At 42.4% G+C, this 20417-nt stretch overlaps 1 protein-coding gene across 3 annotated transcripts in view; it reads right to left on the reverse strand.

Moving 5' to 3' along the window:
• The window catches only part of CMYA5 (cardiomyopathy associated 5), a 48122-nt gene that overhangs the window by 11672 nt on the left and 16033 nt on the right, over positions 1-20417 (reverse strand). The window contains exons 3-9 of one of the 3 annotated variants that reach the window (XM_053407836.1): positions 17412-17507; positions 16114-16347; positions 13828-13850; positions 11011-11129; positions 6506-6655; positions 4949-5095; positions 3690-3837 (exon numbers count right to left, since the gene is read on the reverse strand). In XM_053407836.1, coding sequence (XP_053263811.1) covers positions 3690-3837; positions 4949-5095; positions 6506-6655; positions 11011-11129; positions 13828-13850; positions 16114-16347; positions 17412-17507 — 917 coding nt within the window. Of the gene's footprint in view, positions 1-3689; positions 3838-4948; positions 5096-6505; positions 6656-11010; positions 11130-13797; positions 13851-16113; positions 16348-17411; positions 17508-20417 lie in introns of those variants that run through there. The other 2 variants (XR_008332665.1, XM_053407835.1) reach the window with 2 other exon arrangements.

A 20417-nucleotide genomic window follows, 5' to 3' on the forward strand; every position in this document is an offset into this window, starting at 1 on the left:
CCGGTAACTGGGAGAAGCCACTGGGACCATATCACATTGGTCCTGAAAGACCCTAAGTACGTTTCTGAGCACAAATCAAAGTGTTGGTGGTGACATTTAAAACCCTAAATGGCCTCAGCCCTGTACACCTGAAGGAGAGTCTCCACCCCCATAAATATGTATACAGATATATATTTATAAAAGTAATGATGCAGTAGCAGTAATTAATTATAAATATTTATGTTTTCATTAGGGGTTTATTATTAGGGGAAACCCTCTGGTATGATATTACTTCTAACTCGTAAAGCCATAATGGTGCGTTGTAGGAGAAAGTTAAGCTGGAATATAAATGGCATTTTATTTCTATTTAAAAAAAATAAAAATAAAACAAAATTTACTTCCCATCAAGAGACTTTACTGCTATATTCTCCCAACTGCATTTATCCAACTGCTTGCTGAATCAATGACCCTCATTTGCGGCTTCCTTTGATGATTCTAGGAAATTTGCTTTTATTGCTGATTCAATTCCCCTCTTTCTGTATGAAAGACACAAGGAATTATGCCTTCCATAATTTGCTTTCTTTTATTTAAGGGAAATAAAGAGAAATCAGCCACAAAAATAGCTCTCCTTAGCTTCCCCTCTAGCTAAGCATTCTTTATCATGGACCTCAAGTGACGCTAGAGAACCAGGCTGCTTGGATTTATCCCATTTTCTTTGCTGCTGTTTGCAGCAGGATAGAAACATCAGTCAGAGAAAAAGCAAGCATCTGATGTTTGCTATAGATTGGGGACTCGAACAGGGATGGATGAGTTCCCAACTTTAGTTCTCTCATTTTTCCAATCTTAAATTCAATATTACTTGATTGGATAACAGCATCACACAATGCAGAGAAATACAAATTTCATTTTAGTTTGCATAACATTTCAGGAATACAAATCAAATAAAAAAAGGTAAAGGGACCCCTGACCATTAGGTCCAGTCGTGACCGACTCTGGGGTTGTGGCGCTCATCTTGCTTTATTGGCCGAGGGAGCCGGCGTACAGCTTCCGGGTCATGTGGCCAGCATGACTAAGCCGCTTCTGGCGAACCAGAGCAGCACACAGAAATGTCGTTTACCTTCCCGCCAGAGCGGTACCTATTTATCTACTTGCACTTTGAGGTGCTTTTGAACTGCTAGGTTGGCAGGAGCAGGGACCGAGCAACGGGAACTCACCCCGTCGCAGGGATTCGAACCACCGACCTTCTGATCAGCAAGTCCTAGGCTCTGTGGTTTAACCCACAGCGCCACCCGCGTCCCTACAAATCAAATAGGTTTGCATTAAAATGTGAGGCAAACCAAATCTCTCTCCCATCTGTGGACTAGAAATCTGGCAAATGCAAATTTCATCAGATAGCTGTTTTTTGGTCCTGTTTTTTTCCAGGAGTGTGAATTTGGCAGGTTTGCATTAAAATGTGAACCAAACCCACCCAATTTCTCCCCACCCTGACACTAAAGCACTATGTTATGGCAACATATAGATGAGTCTAGTTTGGGACAGTAAGCTACTTGATACAGAGAGTTTAAAAAACTTGTGATGGAATCTGTTACCAAAGCGCCTTCTGTCCATGTGGAGTAGGCCTGGTTTCAGGTTGGACCTTACTCTTCACCCAGGTAACAAATGCTCAGAGGAAGACTGATTTTCAAATCATATTCCATAACACAAAGCAGTGCTAATGCATCTAAAATTCTACTCAGGTTTCGAGTGCTGCTCTCTTCTTAATTTTGATCTCAGGGAGACAAAAGTGTTCCTTCAGCAAGTTTTGCTATTGCAAGCTGTTTTGAACAGACAGCTTTCTGTGTCTCCACAAAGCTGTAATAAACACAGCAGATGTGGCAAGACTGAAGAGCTTGTGAACATCACTTCTGTTCTTCAGATGTGATCACGAGCACAAATAGACTGTGTGCTTGAGATAAGAAGTCACACTAGCGATTTCAGTGGCTATTTCATGCAACCAGCATGTTTTGTGTATGCACCTTCTCTCTGGGGAAATATGGCTTCTTTAGTGTGGCAGGTCTTCAGAGGAGCTGGAAGGGAGAGCTTTCTCTCTCAAAGAATTACAGAATTGTAGAGTTGGAAGGGTCATCTAGTCAAATGCCCTGCAACTCAGGATTTTTTTTGGCCAATTTGGGGCTCGAACCCATGACATTAAGAGTCTCATACTCTACCAACTGAGTTTTCCCAGAAGTCAATATCACAGAAAAGTTGCAAAGCTGCTTAAAACCCCACACACACTCACCCAAATTAAAACAAAATGTGCAACCACTAAATGAATTGCAAAAATAAAATAAAAGAAGTTTTTTTGAATCATAGCAGTGCTCTGTCCCTGCCTTCAACTAATGAATTAATTACCCCAGTCTTTGCTCTGGAGCTCATCCTTCTTTCCCCAGGACCCACACAGCTCCTGGGAAGGAGGCCAGTATGCAAATACACATTGCTCCCTTTCACAACTTGCATTTGCCAGCAAAACAAAATGCAAACAAAAAGCAAAAAAACAGGAAGAGAAAATGGTTCTCAGGTCCAAATGAACCATTATGCTAAGTAAACTATAGAGGAGGTGGCACAAGCAAAATGGGAGCCTCCTAACTTATCCTTTTTCAGCTAAGGAATTCACTGATAAGAAGAACATCACCATCCTTCTTCCAGGACTGGGCTCCTAAGCTCAGAGCATGGTACAATTTCCCCTCCATCACATGCTCCATCACCTGGGCATGTCTCCCCAACCTGGCGCCTTCCAGATATTTAGGTTTGCAATGCCCATCAGCACCTGCCAGCTGGGGAAGATCTGGAGGGTGCCAGGTTGGGAGAAAGCTGATCTAGTGCATTATTATTATTTTTTGCAGGTGGGGAAGACAGCGGAGATCGGCTCAGCGTGTTTATTACACGTGTAGCCCACAGGTCCACCAAGCAGCTCAGGGAAGCATATAGGAGGGATTGTCTCTTTATAACAATCATTCCATCAGACTGAACAATATCAGTTTAGGCTTGTACACAATGTAGTGGCATATAAAGCAACTGACATTCTTGTTCCACTGGCAAAATGTTTCATACCAGTGGAGCAGAGTTGCACAAGCAGAATCTGTTACGCACCAAGTTTCCATTGGCACAACCATTGTGTTGGATTCCTCTGTTGCAGAACATTAAAACTCACCCATTTGCTAGCGTGAGAGCCCTTGACCTAGCAGACTGAGAAGATGGGATACATCCGCATAGAATCTGAACTGCTGTATCTCTGATACAGCATTATCCACTGAGTGGATAGCAGTTAGGAAGAGTGCTGCGGTTATGCCGGCCTTGCTGTCTTTGCAGATGAACTCAGCAGGAGATAAAGCAGCATGCATAGGATATTGGTGCAGATAGGTCAGCCCAAGGCCTCGTACATTTAATCCATTTCTAGATGGCTTGGACAGGACCCAAGGAAGCCTTTGGGGTTTAGTCTCTAGTAGTTTTGTTCCTTAGTAGCACAAATTAAAGGTATTTCTGATTTTCCGAGTATAATCTCAGAGATTAGCATCTGGCACAAATGTTAATCTCCATGGCAAAGCTGATCTCGCTTTCTTAGGAAGATCGAGCCGCACAAAATTATTTCCCCTCAAAATAATCCCAATTCTGGAACATTCCTTTTAGCTTCCAATCCAGTCCATCTGCATTTCAGAGCACAGGGGACTGACCTCAGACCTTCTCCTTCAGGAGAATACTGTCTGCAGTACTCAAGCGTGAAAGAGTCTGTCGCTTCTGGGTTACTGGTGCTCCATCGGATGGTGGCAGCGTCCCAACACACACTGCACTCTTCTGCCTTTATTACAGGGGTCGGGGGAGCTGCAAATACAACATCGTGTTAGCTCTGCTACATAGTGATAGCTGCAGTCTTTATACCCTGAAAGGAATGAGCGCATCGGTATTGCTAATATCAAGCTGACACTCCTCATCAATTTCTTTAAAGTCTTTTCCCCCCTTCATATGTTTTCCTTCCTCAAATGGTAATAATACCCATAGTGATAAAGATCTAGACAAGCTTATTATTACTATTACTATTATTATTATTATTATTAGGAGAGGCCCTTTGCCTCATTTGCTTTCTTGGAAGGAGGGGGGAATAACAGCTAGCAATTAAAACAATTAAACTAAAAATACAGCTGAGTGCAATTAGCCTAACTCATGAAGTCTTCAATCCTACACTAGTGGCCTTAACTACCCCTTAGATTAAATGTGTTGCTTGCCCCTCGCCCTGTAATCCTAGGTATTGGGAGGGAGCTAGTTCCATCAGTACTCCTTCAACTATGAGAGGGGGAGGTGGGCTTTAAATGTAATAAATTAATTGCTAGCCACCAGGTGTTGAGCAATGTACATGCAGGCAGTACTGCATTTTGTCATGTTTAAAGGTAAAGGGACCCCTGACCATTAGGTTCAGTGGTGGCCGACTCTGGGGTTGCGGTGCTCTTCTCGCTTTATTGGCTGAGTGAGCCGGCATACAGCTTCCAGGCCATGTGGCCAGCATGACTAAGCCGCTTCTGGCGAACCAGAGCAGCACACTGAAACGCTGTTTACCTTCCCGCTGGAGCGGTACCTATTAATCTACTTGCACTTTGACGTGCTTTCAAACTGCTAGGTTGGCAGGAGCAGGGACCGAGCAACGGGAGCTCACCTTCTGATCAGCAAGTCCTAGGCACCACCCGCATCCCTCTTGTCATGTTTAGCTGTATACAAATCATTGTCATCATTGTCATCATCATTGGCATGTATGAACCAGCCCAATATGCATCTCATAAAGACATCCATCTGTTTGAAACATCTCTAAGAGCACACTCGCACAAAGATCAATACAGGGCACATCGTAGCAGAGGCCACATTCTCCATGCATTCCATTAGACACCCTCTGTATTAAACACAGAAAAACTACAAACACCGGGGAAATTTGCAAGCTACTTACCCGTTCTAAATGTGGATTTGCCACTGGGAAAGCTACATCCTGAGTAGTTCACAGCCATAACCCACACACTATAAGAGTGACCAGGTTCCAAATCTTCCAAAATGCAATTGCTCTCCTTCACAGTAACACGGTATTCTTCTACCAAGCCTAGAGCAAGTAAACACACACACACACAGGAAAGAAGTCATGAGAATGTCACGGCAGGTCAACAATAACTCACAAGGTGTCAGTGAAATTAACTCTTTATTCAAAGAAACAAAACAGCACAGGCCTAGTGACCTGCTAGGTCTTGTCCCAATAAGGCAGTTGCGAGGACTGAAGGTCCTTGCCTTCCCACAGCTCTCTAAGACTCCTCCCTCCAGGTCCTTTCCAAGCAATCTGAGACCACACCACCTTGTTTGTCTCTGCTCTGCCCTCTTCACACCTTTGCAGGTTCTGAAAGACTAGAGGGGAAGGGGCGTTCGGGAGCCAAAACATCCAATTTCCAGGTCATTCAACAACCAAGGTATGGCTGTACTATATTTTAGAAACCAGCTCTTCTATTCATAGTATCTAGGTAAGTACAATTCTGTCTAGTTGGTACTATTGTATCTTATTAATTTTGTTCCTTAGCAGTGTGCACCTTTACACAGAAACAAGTCCTACTTTGTTCAATGGAGCTTATGCTCAGGTAAGTGTGCCTAGGATGCAGCCTAAGAGCACTTTGAGGCCAATGATTTTGTCACTTTTATTTTCATTCATTGTCACTACTACCCATGCATTTCCTGTATGTACAGTGGTACCTCGGGTTACATACGCTTCAGGTTACATACGCTTCAGGTTACAGACTCCGCTAACCCAGAAATAATACCTTGGGTTAAGAACTTTGCTTCAGGATGAGAACAGAAATTGTTCTCCAGCGGCGCGGCAGCAGCAGGAGGCCCTATTAGCTAAAGTGGTGCTTCAGATTAAGAACAGTTTCAGGTTAAGAACGGACCTCCGAACAAATTAAGTACTTAACCCGAGGTACCACTGTATATTCTTCAGCCTTGGCTTCCTACCCAGCCTTAGTAAATGCTGAATTTCTACAACTCCAACCATGCATCCACGCATCCAGATTTTGATGTGGGTTGTCACAAAAGTGGACACGTAAGAACGGGAAAACAGCACCTTGAAATGAAGGTAGCAAAGTAGCCATTTTAGCTTCAATAGGGATGCCGCACTTGTGTAAGAGAAATACATTAAGATTGCCCTCCAATAAGGAAAGAGGAGGAATGAGAGAATGGGCAGGAAGTGGTGCAATGCAAGACTTGTGACCAAAACAACAGCAAGTTTAATGCGGTCCCAACATTTTCGCAAATAACCCTAGGAACTGGAGCATAAGAAACAAAAGATCACTGATGTAGTGCACATTTTCTGTGGCTGATGAAAACTGCCAGTCTAAAACATTCTTAGATGCTATCATATTGCTTTTGTATCATGTCTTTTATTGCTTTTGATTTACTCCTATAATTTGATTCTATAAACTTTTCCCTTCCAGCTTCTCCAGCTAGCAGAGAAGCACAATCACTCACGCACCACTTTGTTCTCTGTTTCCTGGGCATTCCTCCATACAATAGACCTGGAAAAAATCAATGACATCATCTTCATTCACAGTCCAATACACTGCAATCGATGTGCTTGTAGCTGAGTTTGGATCCTGAGGTTGTAATTTTGGAGTCTGTGGGACTGCAAGAAAATAGGCAATCAGTTATTCATACACCTCTCTGTTTGTTGAGCATTCCAGGCTGCAGATAGGAATGGATAAGTCTGTCAATATGTCTCATTTTTCTAGTTGTATATTCAGTCCTCCACGTTTCCACAATTTGCCATTTTTCTTTAAAAACATTCCTCCTGATAATTCCTTAGCATTGTAGTAGCAAAATCCTCTTTAAAAAAATATTTTTCTATATAGTTTTGAAGCAGAAGTGTATGACTCCTAGAACTGCCCTCCCAGCTGATCAGGAGTTTGAGCCTTCAGTGTAACTGATCAACACCTTTATGGGGATTTGAGAAGATCTAAGAATGTGTCTAGGGATGCGGGTGGCACTGTGGGTTAAACCACAGAGCCTAGGACTTGCCGATCAGAAGGTCGGTGGTTCGAATCCCTGCGACGGGGTGAGCTCCCGTTGCTCGGTCCCTGCTCCTGCCAACCTAGCAGTTCGAAAGCACCTCAAAGTGCAAGTAGATGAATAGGTACCGCTCCGGCGGGAAGGTAAATGGTGTTTCCATGCGCTGCTCTGGTTCGCCAGAAGCAGCTTAGTCATGCTGGCCACATGACCCGGAAGCTGTATGCCGGCTCCCTCGGCCAATAAAGCGAGATGAGCGCCGCAACCCCAGAGTTGGTCACGACTGAACCTAATGGTCAGGGGTCCCTTTACCTTTACCTTTAAGAATGTGTCTCTTCCACCTAAGCATGCAGACATTGGGGCTACTGATCCTAACTATGTAGAATGTCTGCAAAGAGAGGTTCAAAACCAACATCTCTCAGTATTAAATTACTTGGTCGAACAAAAGAAAATACTCCCTTCCTCTCCTTCCTTGGCAGATTTCCATTTGATGTGAAATGAACATTAAGATCCATATTAAAAAAAAAAAGTTTTCTGCTTTCGGTTATTTTCTGATGCAATCATGAATTCCTGTGGCACTAACAAAGCACATGCTGACACCAGCAGATTTTCCGTGATTAAGGAAAAGAGCTGCCTGTCATTCAAAACATTCATCTTTCCCATCACGGAACACAAATGAGATTATATTTCCTTATTTACTCAGGCTGGAGACAGAATAATTATTTCATCGAGCATGAAAGCCTGTTAACCCACCATGTCAATGAAGTAGGTGCTAAAGTAGAGATGGAGTAGTGTACATCACAACACTGGGGGGTTAGTTTCAACCTTTCCACACCCAATGCCATTTCCCCAACAAATTCCCTCCAAAAAACCTGCTGTTTGCCCTATTTTGGAAATTTCCATTAAGAAAAGAAGTACAGGGGGAATAATGTTATACACCTTCTTCAACATTGTGTTTCCCTATCAGATCCCAGCCCCGGGATTGATATTTTTTAAAAATGGATCCCCTGTTATTTAGTTTCATCCCCTTTCTACCATTTGAAGTTAACAAATTTTTGCGGAGACTGGAAAATTTACAAAACAGACATTGAAATCTGGTTATCTCGTTGTCGGAGTTCCGTCAGAATTGCACCAGCAACAAGTATACACACAGAGAAATGGGTTTTGTTTTTTTACTTATTGCAGGAAATTTTGACTGTTTGGCTTTGAGATATTGTGTATGTGTATATCATTATTATTTTGTGTATGTCATTATTATTTTGGTATTGTAAATATCATTTAAGACTCTCAAGTATTAGAAGGTGCTGAGTTTTTTGTATATTACTGTCAATGAAACCACATACAGAGTTATTTAGTTTGTGATATATTTCTCTGTATTCCTGGGAAAGTGGTATTGAGACTGAAAAATCTCTTTGTCTGGAGGCAACGTCGGAGCAAAAGAAATGAGGGCATACCTCACGAGGTACCAATGCTTCTTGCTAAAACATTTTTGTTGTGGTCCAGTTTCCATCACTGTAGTGGTGGAACATCAGTCCAGGTGAATTAGAGTTTTCACTTAGGCATGCAAGATAGGCAGTGGAAGAATCAAGATCTAAGCTGGAAGGGTTTCTGATACTCTTGACAGGGACTGGCCCAAATAGCAGCTTCCCACACTACTGATTCAGCACTAATCGAGAAATGGGGTCCTCCCTTAAAGAGGGCATGTATTGCGGTGAAACCTGGACAATCGACACCCTGTGTTGTGGGTGGGTACGATTGGTCAGCCACAATACCCGATTGGTAGGTCCCTCGAAGCTGGGTTCAATGGGACGCAGTCCAAACGGTTCGAGGGACCTTTTTATGCCCATGCATGAGACCCAGACCTTCCTCTTTCGGCGCATGCATTTGGAACACCTGCCCACCTCTCCCTACTTTTAGGGCTTGTTGCGCTTGACCTTGCTATGCCATCGTGTGTCGTCTGTCATTGGGACAGGGGCACGGCAGAAATTTTCCCCACTTGGCTGATTGGCTGTTGCCATTTGGGTTTCGCCTGCCACGTAGCATATCGTCACAACTTGTAAGGTTGCAGATAGGCTCTGGTTCAGGTGATAGGGATGGGAGAACGCTCTCGCCATCCCTATGTGAAGGGTATTCCATTAAAGGAATCCAGGGACTCGAAGATTTGGTCAACCCCTGTGAGGGGGTTGTGTCCATGCCTGAGTCCAGCAGGACATTTGGGTGGTGGACTGAGCCTGTTCCCAGCTTTCCGCTTATCCAGGTGTTCAACCTTGACTGACCTATTCTGGTGCCCTGGGTCAGGGCTCCCTGCGTGGCAGGGAGCTAGTCAAACCAGAGCCAATGCAACCAGTCACTTTCTGTGACCAATAAAGTTGTGGCCTAAATTCTGCCAAAAACCAAACCAAAAATTTGAGTCAAGTGTGAATTTATTGAGGGGGGAGGTTTCTGGGTCTGAACATGCAAATGCAGGAAGTGATCCAGTTCTAAGTACAGGAAGTACTACTGCTGCAGAAAGAGAGGAAGGAAGTTGATGCAGGACTTTGCACATGAATCCTTCATCTGGATGGAGTCACCAGGGCTGAATCCACTAAACTGTGTAGTCTTCCACTGTGTTTGTGGGGATGTGTTTGGTTCCCTTACAACTCCCACATGTGGTTAATCAACACACAATAGACACTCTCCAAAATTCTCTTTTAAAAAAGAAAATTGCTTTTCTTGTGTTTTTCAAATGGAAAACACTTGTATATTTTGAGGGAAGGTGTGAGATGAACTAAACAGTGGGCTTCTTGTGAAGAGACATATATTTATACACAGTGTCTCAGCTTCACCTATGGGTAAATAGCAGGCGACCAATTTTTAAAACAGTAATTTGGATGGATTTTGTTGCCGTCGCAAACACAATTTGAAATGGTATCACTTAAAAAAGCTGGTTATTCATAGCTGATTTTGGCACCAAAATCTACTTTTCTCAAGAATGACACACACACTCTCTCTCTCTCCCAACAAACATAAAATTAGATGCTAGGGGAAAGGTGAAGGAGTGGGTGGCTGCAAATGAGCAGTTCTCAGAATTCATATTTCTTGTTAAAATGCTTTACAAGAAAGCTAATAAAGCAACATCGGTGGGGTGGAAAATTAGTTGCTTTCTGTGTCCCTGAAGAGGAACCAACCTATTAGATATGTAGGACCATGCAAGGGAGACCAAAGGTAATCTGGGTCAACTCCCCGCTACCTCCAAACTGATGCAGGAAACCTCTAGCAAAAGAGAGATCCTTGCCTTCTTCCAAGGCAGGCTTGTCCCTTCAGGAAGTTCCTGTCACAGATGCAGCTGCTCAGCACTGCTCAGAACATCAGGATTTGTTTGAGTAGAGGAGGGGCAATGTGGGTTTCAGCCCCAGAAGGGACCTGAGGGCAAGGCATGTTGACGCTTCCTGGCCAGAAATAATTACTAAATAAAGAAGTGAGCCATGTATTTGGAGGTGCAATGTTAAAAGGTGGAAACTCCAAGCACAAGGAGAGCTTCCAGGGGAGATGAGCAGGCATGTGTGTGAACGGGATGCTGGGCTAAAGAAGCCACTGGCCTCACCCAGCCGGCTGTTACGTTAACAAGCTCTCCTTTTGCATATTGCCTCGGAAGCACAACAAGAGGAAGCACAGCTCACTTGAACTCCTTCTTTGGCCCCTTGCTCATAATGTGCGAAGATGCTCCTCTACTGATGACTGGGGATCATGATTAATCCAGACCTGCAGGTGACTTGTCTTTTCAGCATGAACAAGAAGTGATAGTTGCTCCTTCTCCAGTTTCCTCCTCCATAATCCAAGCACAATCAGGCTTCACTTCAGACTCAGCTGATTACTAATTACATGCAGAAGCTAGCAATGTCACATTTCCGTTCCTGTGTACATCTTCCCCCTTTTTTAATTTTTAGGTTTCATGCGTTTTCAAGCAATGCACCAAATGTTTGCACAGATTCTTACCAGGCATGTGTTTTAAGGTCTGGTTGCCATTTGCTGAGCCACTTGCAAAATGTTCAAACTGTGAGAAGGCAGGTGGTATCTTTTCCAAAGCCAGAATATTCTCCACTGCAGAAAGTAACCTATGCAAAGGAAAATATAGACCCATTGAAAGGCATTTCCATAATATGTGTGTAACATCAACTCATGGTTTGCACTATGAACCTTTGACCCAAGCTCCCCTTTCTTTTCTGTCTTCTGGCAGCAATCAGGATATTGATTATTCCCCCCACTGCATGCAGGAAAAGAGAGCAGGCAAAACAACTGGCGAGCAGCAGAATGAAGACACAGCTGCCCAATTCTCTCTTGCTGCCTTAGAACCCTTTAGGGAAAAGATGAATGTCTAGATTCTTACCTGAAAACCCTATTTGGAATTAGACTAACAGGTTGCTCGTACTAAACCTCTCTCTTCTTCACAACTACTAAAAGTGCAGGAGCCCTGACCTCTTTTTAATCTGATGATGATAATAATAATAATAATAATAATAATAATAATAATAATAATATCCCTCTTTCCTCTAAGGAGCTTGAAGCAGTGTACATGGTTCTCCTTCTCCCCATTTTATTCTCCCAACAACCCATGAGATAGATTAGGCTGAGACATAGTGACTAGCCCAAGCATGAAAGTCACCCAGTAAATTTCATGCCTGAGTTTGAAATTGAAGATATAGCACTGCCTGGAAGATGCATAACTGCCCAGTTCTGGAGCAGAGCAGTGTTCAGAATTAAAGTTCAGTGCAAGCCCCTTAAGAAATGCAGGAGTTCAAATGCACAGACAATATCCTTTGAAGTGTTTCTTGAATGCAATAGAAAATTGACTGTAGCATCCAGGAAGCCGGCTGATTCCAAAGAGATAATGTACAACAGCTAGTGGTGAGTCGCTAACAACCCCCAAAAAAGAAGGAAAAATGAAAGCAAAACGGATTAGAAGTAATTAGCTCTTATTTGCCGAGCTCATTTTAGAGAAGGAGAAAAGAATATATTTTTAACCCTGAGACAGAAGAAACATCCAAAGATTTTTAGGCAAAAGATTGGTGTCGCTGAATGCAACTGAATTATTGCTTAAATAGCAAATAGACAATGGTCTAGTTTGCACCTAATATTAAACCATGGTTTATTAAACAACAGCTTACTGTTATGTGGGAAACCAACCCAGCAGCTTAACTATGGGTTATCAACTATGCTTAAAGATTGCTCATTAACCAAGCTTTATAGCTGATTTATAAAACTTAGCTACTGTCAATTATATTTCAGCATTCGGTGTGAACCCAGATCTGCTTTTTAACTATGGGTGTAAAAAGCCGTCACCACCCAGAAGCTATGGAGCCATGAGTGAAGAACAGGTCTACCTGGCTTGCCTCTCCCTCCTTTAATGGAGGAAGGGAGGCATAAAAGGTGTAAGTCGTTGTCTGTCCAATGTCTCATCTTTGACTATGGCTTATTGCAGGAGCAGCCAATGTGGTGCATTCCTGATATTTTGGATGACAACCCCCACAATTCCTGACCATTGCACACGCTGGCTGGGGCTGATGGAAACTGGAGTCCACAACTTCTGGGGGGCTGGGGCACCACATTGGCTACCCCTGTTTTCTTAACTGAACATGCTTTAGTGTTGTGTGTGAATGAGGCTAATGAGTTTGCACTTCTTTAAATAATGCAACAGGGAATTGCAAGAAAAAGTCACACTGTGTAAGCCTCACTGTTCCTGTTCAAGGTCCCAGCCAGCCCTGATGGTTCGTTCACTGTGAGAAGTGAAGCTACAGGGAACAAGGCAGAGGGCCTTCTCAGTAGTGGCACCTGCCCTGTCGAATGCCTTCCCATCAGATGTCAAACAGATAAACAACTAGTTGACTTTTAGAAGACATATGAAGGGAGATTTTTTATGGTTTGTGTCTTATTATGCTTTTTATATTTTGTTGGGAGCCACCCAGAGAGGCTGGGGCAACCCAGTCTGATGGGCAGCATATAAAAAAAAAAATTATTATTATTATTATTATTATTATTATTATTATTATTATTATTATTCCTCCATTCCACTATTTTATTTGGCCTTTGAGATTTTAGTAGTGCATGGGCAAAACAATATTATCAAATAACCTTTCAACTGTCTGAAACGCCCACCCACCCACCCCGCCTCCCAATAACCCTACAGTCTTATCTCTTGCCATACATCATTTCCAAAGTCAAATAAATGGTCCCTGGATTGATATTAATTTTACTATGGGGAGTAGCCCTTCTAAAAACGATCTCAAACTACATGCAGCTTCAATGTAATCCTCTTCGCAAAGGAAGCAGAAATACCAGGACAAGTTCAAATCTCATTGGCCTCGCAGGACTTCACTATGGTCTAGATTTAGCTCAGCCTACCAAAGAGACGCCTAGGATCATTTTCATTAACATTTCATCTAACATTGAAATTAAATCAGCAAAACAGGAACACTCACAAATATTGGCATTTTAACAGAATGCATCTGGAATTTTAAAATGGTTGTGTACAGCAGTGATAAACACCTGCTTTTTAAAAAATCAGCTACATAGATGCTATTGCAGGAAAGACAGAATTGAATAATGCCATATTTATTAGTATTTAAATGATGAATGAGAAAATGCATGCAAATATTTCAAACACTTTCAGCTGCATTACCAAGCACACAATTTCCTCCTTAATATCTGGCGAGGAAATGGCTGCATGCCTTCAGCGGAGCTTGGAAGTATTAAAAAGCATTCAAACATGCCGTTCCTAATACTCACTATAACGCACCAAAACTACATTTCATATACCTTTTATTGATTTCTTCTGATGACTATGGGAGGAAAAGGAACGTGGGAAGGAACGGATTAATGCGTGTCACAAAATTATACCAGACATCAAATCCACAAGATCCCATTCACGGACATATGCCCCAGCTCTGATATTGTACCAGTTCAAATATGCACAGCTTTCCTAACCTCATATGCATTTTGCAGAATCTTGCCCTCCAGAGGTGCAACACCACAGTGATATGCATAATACCTGCATTTGAGACTTTGCAAGCTTCAATAACTTTATAACATGAAGAAGAAGAAGAAGAAGAGTTTGGACTTGATATCCTGCCTTTCACTCCCCTTAAGGAGTCTCAAAGCGGCTAACAATCTTCTTTCCCTTCCTCCCCAACAACAAACACTCTGTGAGGTGAGTGGGGCTGAGAGACATCAAAGAAGTGTAACTGGCCCAAGGTACCCAGCAGCTGCATGTGGAGGAGCGGGGAAGCGAACCTGGTTCCCCAGATTACGAGACTACCGCTCTTAACCACTACACCACACTGGCTCTGAGTTAAGAGCCTACCAGGGATCCCTCAACCGTATTGCATTTCAGATTACTTCCAGTTGTACAAATTACCGTATTTTTTGCACCATAACACTCACTTTTTTCCTCCTAAAAAGTAAGGGGAAATGTCTGTGCGTGTTATGGAGGGAATGCCTATGGGTGGCATGCCTGCGGATTTTCCTCCTCTAAAAACTACGTGCGTGTTATGGTCGGGTGCGTGTTATAGAGCGAAAAATACGGTAATTAGCAATGGTATAGTTTCTGAGATGTGGGGGGTCTTCTTCTCCAATGTGCCAGATGTATAGCACAGGGGAGGGGAATATTTATCATCCCAGAGGCCACATTCCCTTCTGGACAACACATATGCAGTGGTACCTCTGTTTCTGAACGTAATCCGTTCCAGAAGACCATTCAAGTTCCGAAACTTTCGAAAACTGAAACTCAGTAGCCGACATCTATAGGATCTCGCACTCAGCGGAAGCCGTGTTTTCTGTTCGACTTCTGAGGCGTGTTCGAAAACCAAAGCATTTACTTCCAGGTTTATGGCGTTCGAGTTCCAAAACGTTCATCAACAGAGACGTTCAAAAACTGAGGTACCACTGTACCAGTGGCGGGTGGGCAGGAAATGTAAAGGTTGCCTTGGCACAACAGGCTACTTTCACTTTCTACACACAATCTCACAATATTATAATCTAAATACTTATATTGCTCATAGCTCAAATCCTGCCTGTGAGTTCATCATTCTATAGCATTTCTTTAAATAATCTGAAAATGGCATCCATTCTTCCATAAAACACTCATCATTAGATTCTCTTAATTTTGCTGTTAATTTTGACTGCTCTACATAGTCCATTATCTAACTTATCCATGAAAAAAGTGCTTTCTTTGTGACTTGTGCAGGAGTGTGGTCCTGGAAGCTGGCACCCCACTTTTAGTCCACTTTCTATTGGAGGTTATGGCATCGTTCAGAAAGTCTACTGCAGGCATAGGCAAACTCGGCCCTCCAGATGTTTTGGGACTACAACTCCCATGATTCCTAGCTAGCAGGACCAGTGGTCAGGGATGATGGGAATTGTGGTCCCAAGACATCTGGAGGGCTGAGTTTGCCTATGCCTGGTCTACTGTGCTAAATATTCATATTGATTTTGAATTGTATGGAATTCTATTCTTTAATTCTATAGTATAAAAACTGTGATGCGATAAAAGAAATAACAGAAGCAACAAAAATATAATTAAAGATCACCCAGCATCTAGCATAGTACATTATGACTGCTACAACAGGCAGAAAAAACATTTAAGTGGTCTGCTGAGACCCCCAACAATTTTCAAGTGGTCCGTGGTGGGAAGGGCACTGAACTAGGGTCACTACCTTAGAGCTCAACAGCACAATCCCATCTTTGCGAATTCTCTTCCTCAATGGGCCTTACTAAGTGGTAAGTGCACAGAATTGGAACCTGACAGTGGATTCCTATGTGCATTTACTCAGGAGTAAGTTCTGCTGTGTTCCATAGGGTTTACTCTTAGGTAGGGATTGAAGCCTAAGCCTCTATAGTCTCCCAGGTAAGTGTGTATATAGGTTTGCAGCCTTAAATTTCTATCCCAGTTATGTGATGGGTCTATGAGTATTTGCACGTAGATTTAGAACAAATGGACATAGACTCTATTCCTTTGTTATATAGGTAGGAATATAGCCTGTGTATATATATATTTTCAGCACAATGCACAATTTTTATCAGCATTAAGTGTAATTTTATACTCACACTTAGGAAAACAAAATCATCCATTTCTTCAGTTTCCTTTAAGATCGCCTCCAACGTGTCCTTTGCTGTATCAATGTATTCTTGAAAATTAACCATCTGTTCATAAAGATAGTCCATTTTTGCATTCTTTACTTCCTCAAAGCTCTGCTGCTTTCTGTCATGGTGCCCTATCACAGTCTTGATGATGCTTTCATTTTGCTCATCCAAAAGCTGCTCCTTTTCCTTACAGTTTTCCTAGAGGTTAAAAAAAAATGCCAGATGTTGGAAAAAAATAAAATTCATTGGTGGATTTTTTCCTGTGCACTGGAGATTTCAGGGCCACTTCTCCCTGCTTAGATTGTTCAGTGGTAACTAGCAAAAGCTTTCCATGGGGTTCACAAAGAGGATCTCTTTTAGTTCAGCCCAGAGACTATAGACGGTTGAAAGGGAAATCACACAGTGATGTCAGGTGATTGACAAGTGAGTAGGTCTCGGGGACTAGGCAGGACTGGGAAGATCTGTGTCTGAGACCAGGGAGAGCCTGCTGCCAGTCAATGTAGAACTAATGGTCTGATTCAGAAAAGCTGAACTAATGGTCTGAGAAAGAAAGAAAGAAAGAAAGAAAGAAAGAAAGAAAGAAAGAAAGAAAGAAAGAAAGAAAAGGAGGTGGCAAAGTGAGAGAGTGATGGGGAGGGAGAGAGGAGAGGAAGGGCATAACAGAATCAGAAAAGTGTGTGGTTAAAAAAAAAAGGAGAGAAAAAGGATGGCCACACTCACTTTCAGTTCCTGCCCTGCCCACTGCTGTCATGTAGCTCTCAAGAGATTAGACCTGAGGGAACGAAACACTTGGCAGGAGAGGGAAAAACCACCCACCCTTGGGCTAAAAGATTGATGGTTGACTTGAACCCTTCAGTAGTTTTATCTATTTATTTGAAAACTGCTTAATATTTTAAAAATCTCTAAGAGATATATAACATAAAAACAATAAGCAATATCACATATACCAATACAGAATCTAAAAACAGTAGTATAAAGCCACCGAAATGCAAAGGAAACCAGAAATTCAGAGGATTCAATGAAATAATTTGAACTTTGACAACCAGCTTCCGAAAGGCAGAAGGATGGAATGTTTCATACAAACTAGAATGAGTTTTGTGTCCATGTGTCCTTGCATGATGTTAAAAGTCACCTCTTCTGTAGAAAGAAAATGTTATGTTCATATCGTGGCCCATCCAGTTGAATAATTGTTTTTTTAAAAAAATTCTCAAGAAAAATAAATTCTCAACAAATGAGAAGGAAGGCAGACGCCACACACTTACCTCGAGAGAATTAAACAGAGCCTCAATCTCACTGACAAACCCCTCGATCTTCAAAGATCTTTCTTGCAAAACATCTAGGAATCCATCCAATTGGCTCTGAAATATTAACGTTTCACAACCATCTAAATAAAGTGGTCAGGAAGTTGCGAGGTGGTGCTATTATATTTTACATAAAAACTAGACCAAAACAAAATGTTTAATCTCAGAATGCATCCTATGGCTCAGTGCTTCATTGATATACTGCAAGGATCAGGCCCATTGTCCTGGTAGCGTCCCACTGATAATAATTTCCCAAATCCCCACCTCTGGGGATCACTGTCCCCAGAGGGGTCTCAGGGAACTTGATGAGGTTGTTCTAGAACAAAAACCACACTGCAGGATAAGGAAAATTCTACAAATGAGTGTGATGAATTTAAGCCAGGCAATAAGTATCACAAAAGATTAAATAAGTTGGAAGGCACTATGGGGGTTACTTCATTTTTCCTGTCTTTATGCAGCTTGAAAGTTTTCATAGATTTAAGCAGTAAACTGATTAATCCACTAAAACTTTAGTTGATGAATTACTTTTCATTAGAGGGGTGAGACTGACAGGCAGACTTTTTTTAAAAAAAAACCACCTGCCTTGGCTTTGGGATATTACTTAGATAGGGAATGGAAAATAAACTATTAAAGATGGCCTCTCCTTCTAGCAACAAGAGATTGTTAATTCAATGATGAAGCCATATCCTTCAAAAGGCACTCAGGCTGAAGTTTGGGCAATACACAGTTTTTAATAAATGGAATGGAATAAATGGAATCAATTAAGCAAACAGTTCACTTAAGAACCTGCTAGATCGGTTCAAAGGCCCACCCAGAAGCACCCTGTTCTTACCACATGCCCGTGGGAAGCCCAAACATGGAACCTCAGCCAAACATGGAACCTCAGCCACAACAGCACTCTTCCCACTTGCATACCTGCCAAGTGCCCCAGAAAAAACGGGACATCCTATTTTTTCATGCGAGGCCATTTGGGGTGCAGTGATCTTGCACTGAAAAGACCTCCCAGTTTTTCGGGGCTGCATTTTTGGGTGCAGGGCAAGAGCTAGGTGCGGGTCACATGACTTGCCAAAGGTGCAAATCCTGGAAGACACCTATCCCAGTTTGGGGTCTCCAAAGGTTGGACAGTATGCATTTGTGATTCCCAGCAGCTTGTGTTCAGAAGCATACTGATCTAAATAAAAAGGCTTTCTTTTTACAAACTAAGGACAGGATCCCCAAAGGCCCATGCCTGCCTTCAAGCCAGTAAAATAATCTTCATTAAATGATATCTAAGTGACTAACAACCTGATTTTATTTAATTTTTTGATCTCCTTTCTTTCCTGTGCTTCTGAAGCTGTTTCTCAAAAGCTGCCCAGGATGTGGTTCTTGAGATAATAGAGACAGCACTCAGGAGTTATAACTGTCTGCCATGCAGGAGCCTCCTTGACCTTCCTTTGGTGCACTTGGCCATCTGTGCAAAAGCAGTTTGTGTTTTCATAAACACTCTTGACTTTAATCAGATTCCTCTATATGCCTAAAAAGGAAGGTTAAAGGAAGGCTGGAAATCAGCATCACCTATGAATTATAATTATAAAGGGACACGGGTGGCGCTGTGGGTTAAACCACAGAGCCTAGGGCTTGCCGATCAGAAGGTCAGCGGTTCAAATCCCCGCGACGAGCTCCTGTTGTTCAGTCCCTGCTCCTGCCAACCTAGCAGTTTGAAAGCATGTCAAAGTGCAAGTAGATAAATAGGTACCGCTCCAGCGGGAAGGTAAACGGCGTTTCCGTGCGCTGCTCTGGTTCGCCAGAAGCGGCTTAGTCATGCTGGCCACATGACCTGGAAGCTGTACGCTGGCTCCCTCGGCCAATAAAGCAAGATGAGTGCCGCAACCCCATAGTCGGCCACGGCTGGACCTAATGGTCAGGGGTCCCTTTACCTTTTATGAATTATAAAATGCACAGCAAACTATACTGTGTGCATAAATAGGAGGAAATCATTCTTCACTTCCAAGGTGAATGTGTTTTTGTGGGGAGAGAAATGTTTAATTCTGTGCGCCCCCCAATAGCCACCATCAATAGCTTATTGTACTGAGCATATTGCATAGCTGATGAAAGCTGAAGCAGTTAGAGTCCTGTTGTCTGAGCACCAAAGAACTCAGTAACATGTGGATAGTGGAAATGAGACACACTGGTCAAGGATTGAAAGCCATCTTTTTCCTGGTGAAGCAGATCACATGAAGGCTAGATTTCATTCCTGGCTCCCTCTCCAAGTTACAGAGCCAGGGGATGATGTCATGGGACATGCTCAAGTCTTTTGACTTTGAAGAATCCACTCTAGGGAATGAAATGGAGGCATGTGACTTCTTTGATATTCTTAGCAACTGCTTATCTTTCACAGTTGTAGTATGATTCTCTATGTACTGAGAAGGAGGCGCTATTAAAAATCAATGGGAATTTGGCTATGTACATCAATGGATTTCACCCTTTAAAAAAAGAAAAAAAGAAAAAACTCTTCACTGGAGGCAAACGTCATGAAAGGGCATGTTAGAAATCTTGCCAGGCAAGCCATTCTTTTTTTTCAGCCTCTATCCATCATCTGTAAAATGTACATACTAATGCTAGCCTGCCTACATTCTACTCTTGAAAGCCCCCTCAGTTTCAAATGTGATTTTCCATAGGGCCGTGCTGCTGAATCAGTGCTGGTGCAAATACACCCTTGAGTAATTGTGCTGTTATTTGGATCCTAATCAATGGCTTTTTAAATAGGGATACTCAAGATCTGGTTAATATGAGGAGGCATCACATTGAAGTCTGTATATTAGAGAAAGCCAACCAGTTACCTAGATTCAAGAGGACCAACAAGGAATCAAAGTGCTTATTTAGAACTAAGCAGAACCACCATACCATTAGGCAGAATAAGAAATACACCTTAGGCAACTTGTGCTGGAGTGGAGTGGTGTTAGCAGCCCCACACACTTTCCCCTGCAC

Source organism: Podarcis raffonei, chromosome 11 (genome assembly GCF_027172205.1).
Source record: "Podarcis raffonei isolate rPodRaf1 chromosome 11, rPodRaf1.pri, whole genome shotgun sequence".
NCBI classification, from domain to species: Eukaryota; Metazoa; Chordata; class Lepidosauria; order Squamata; family Lacertidae; genus Podarcis; species Podarcis raffonei.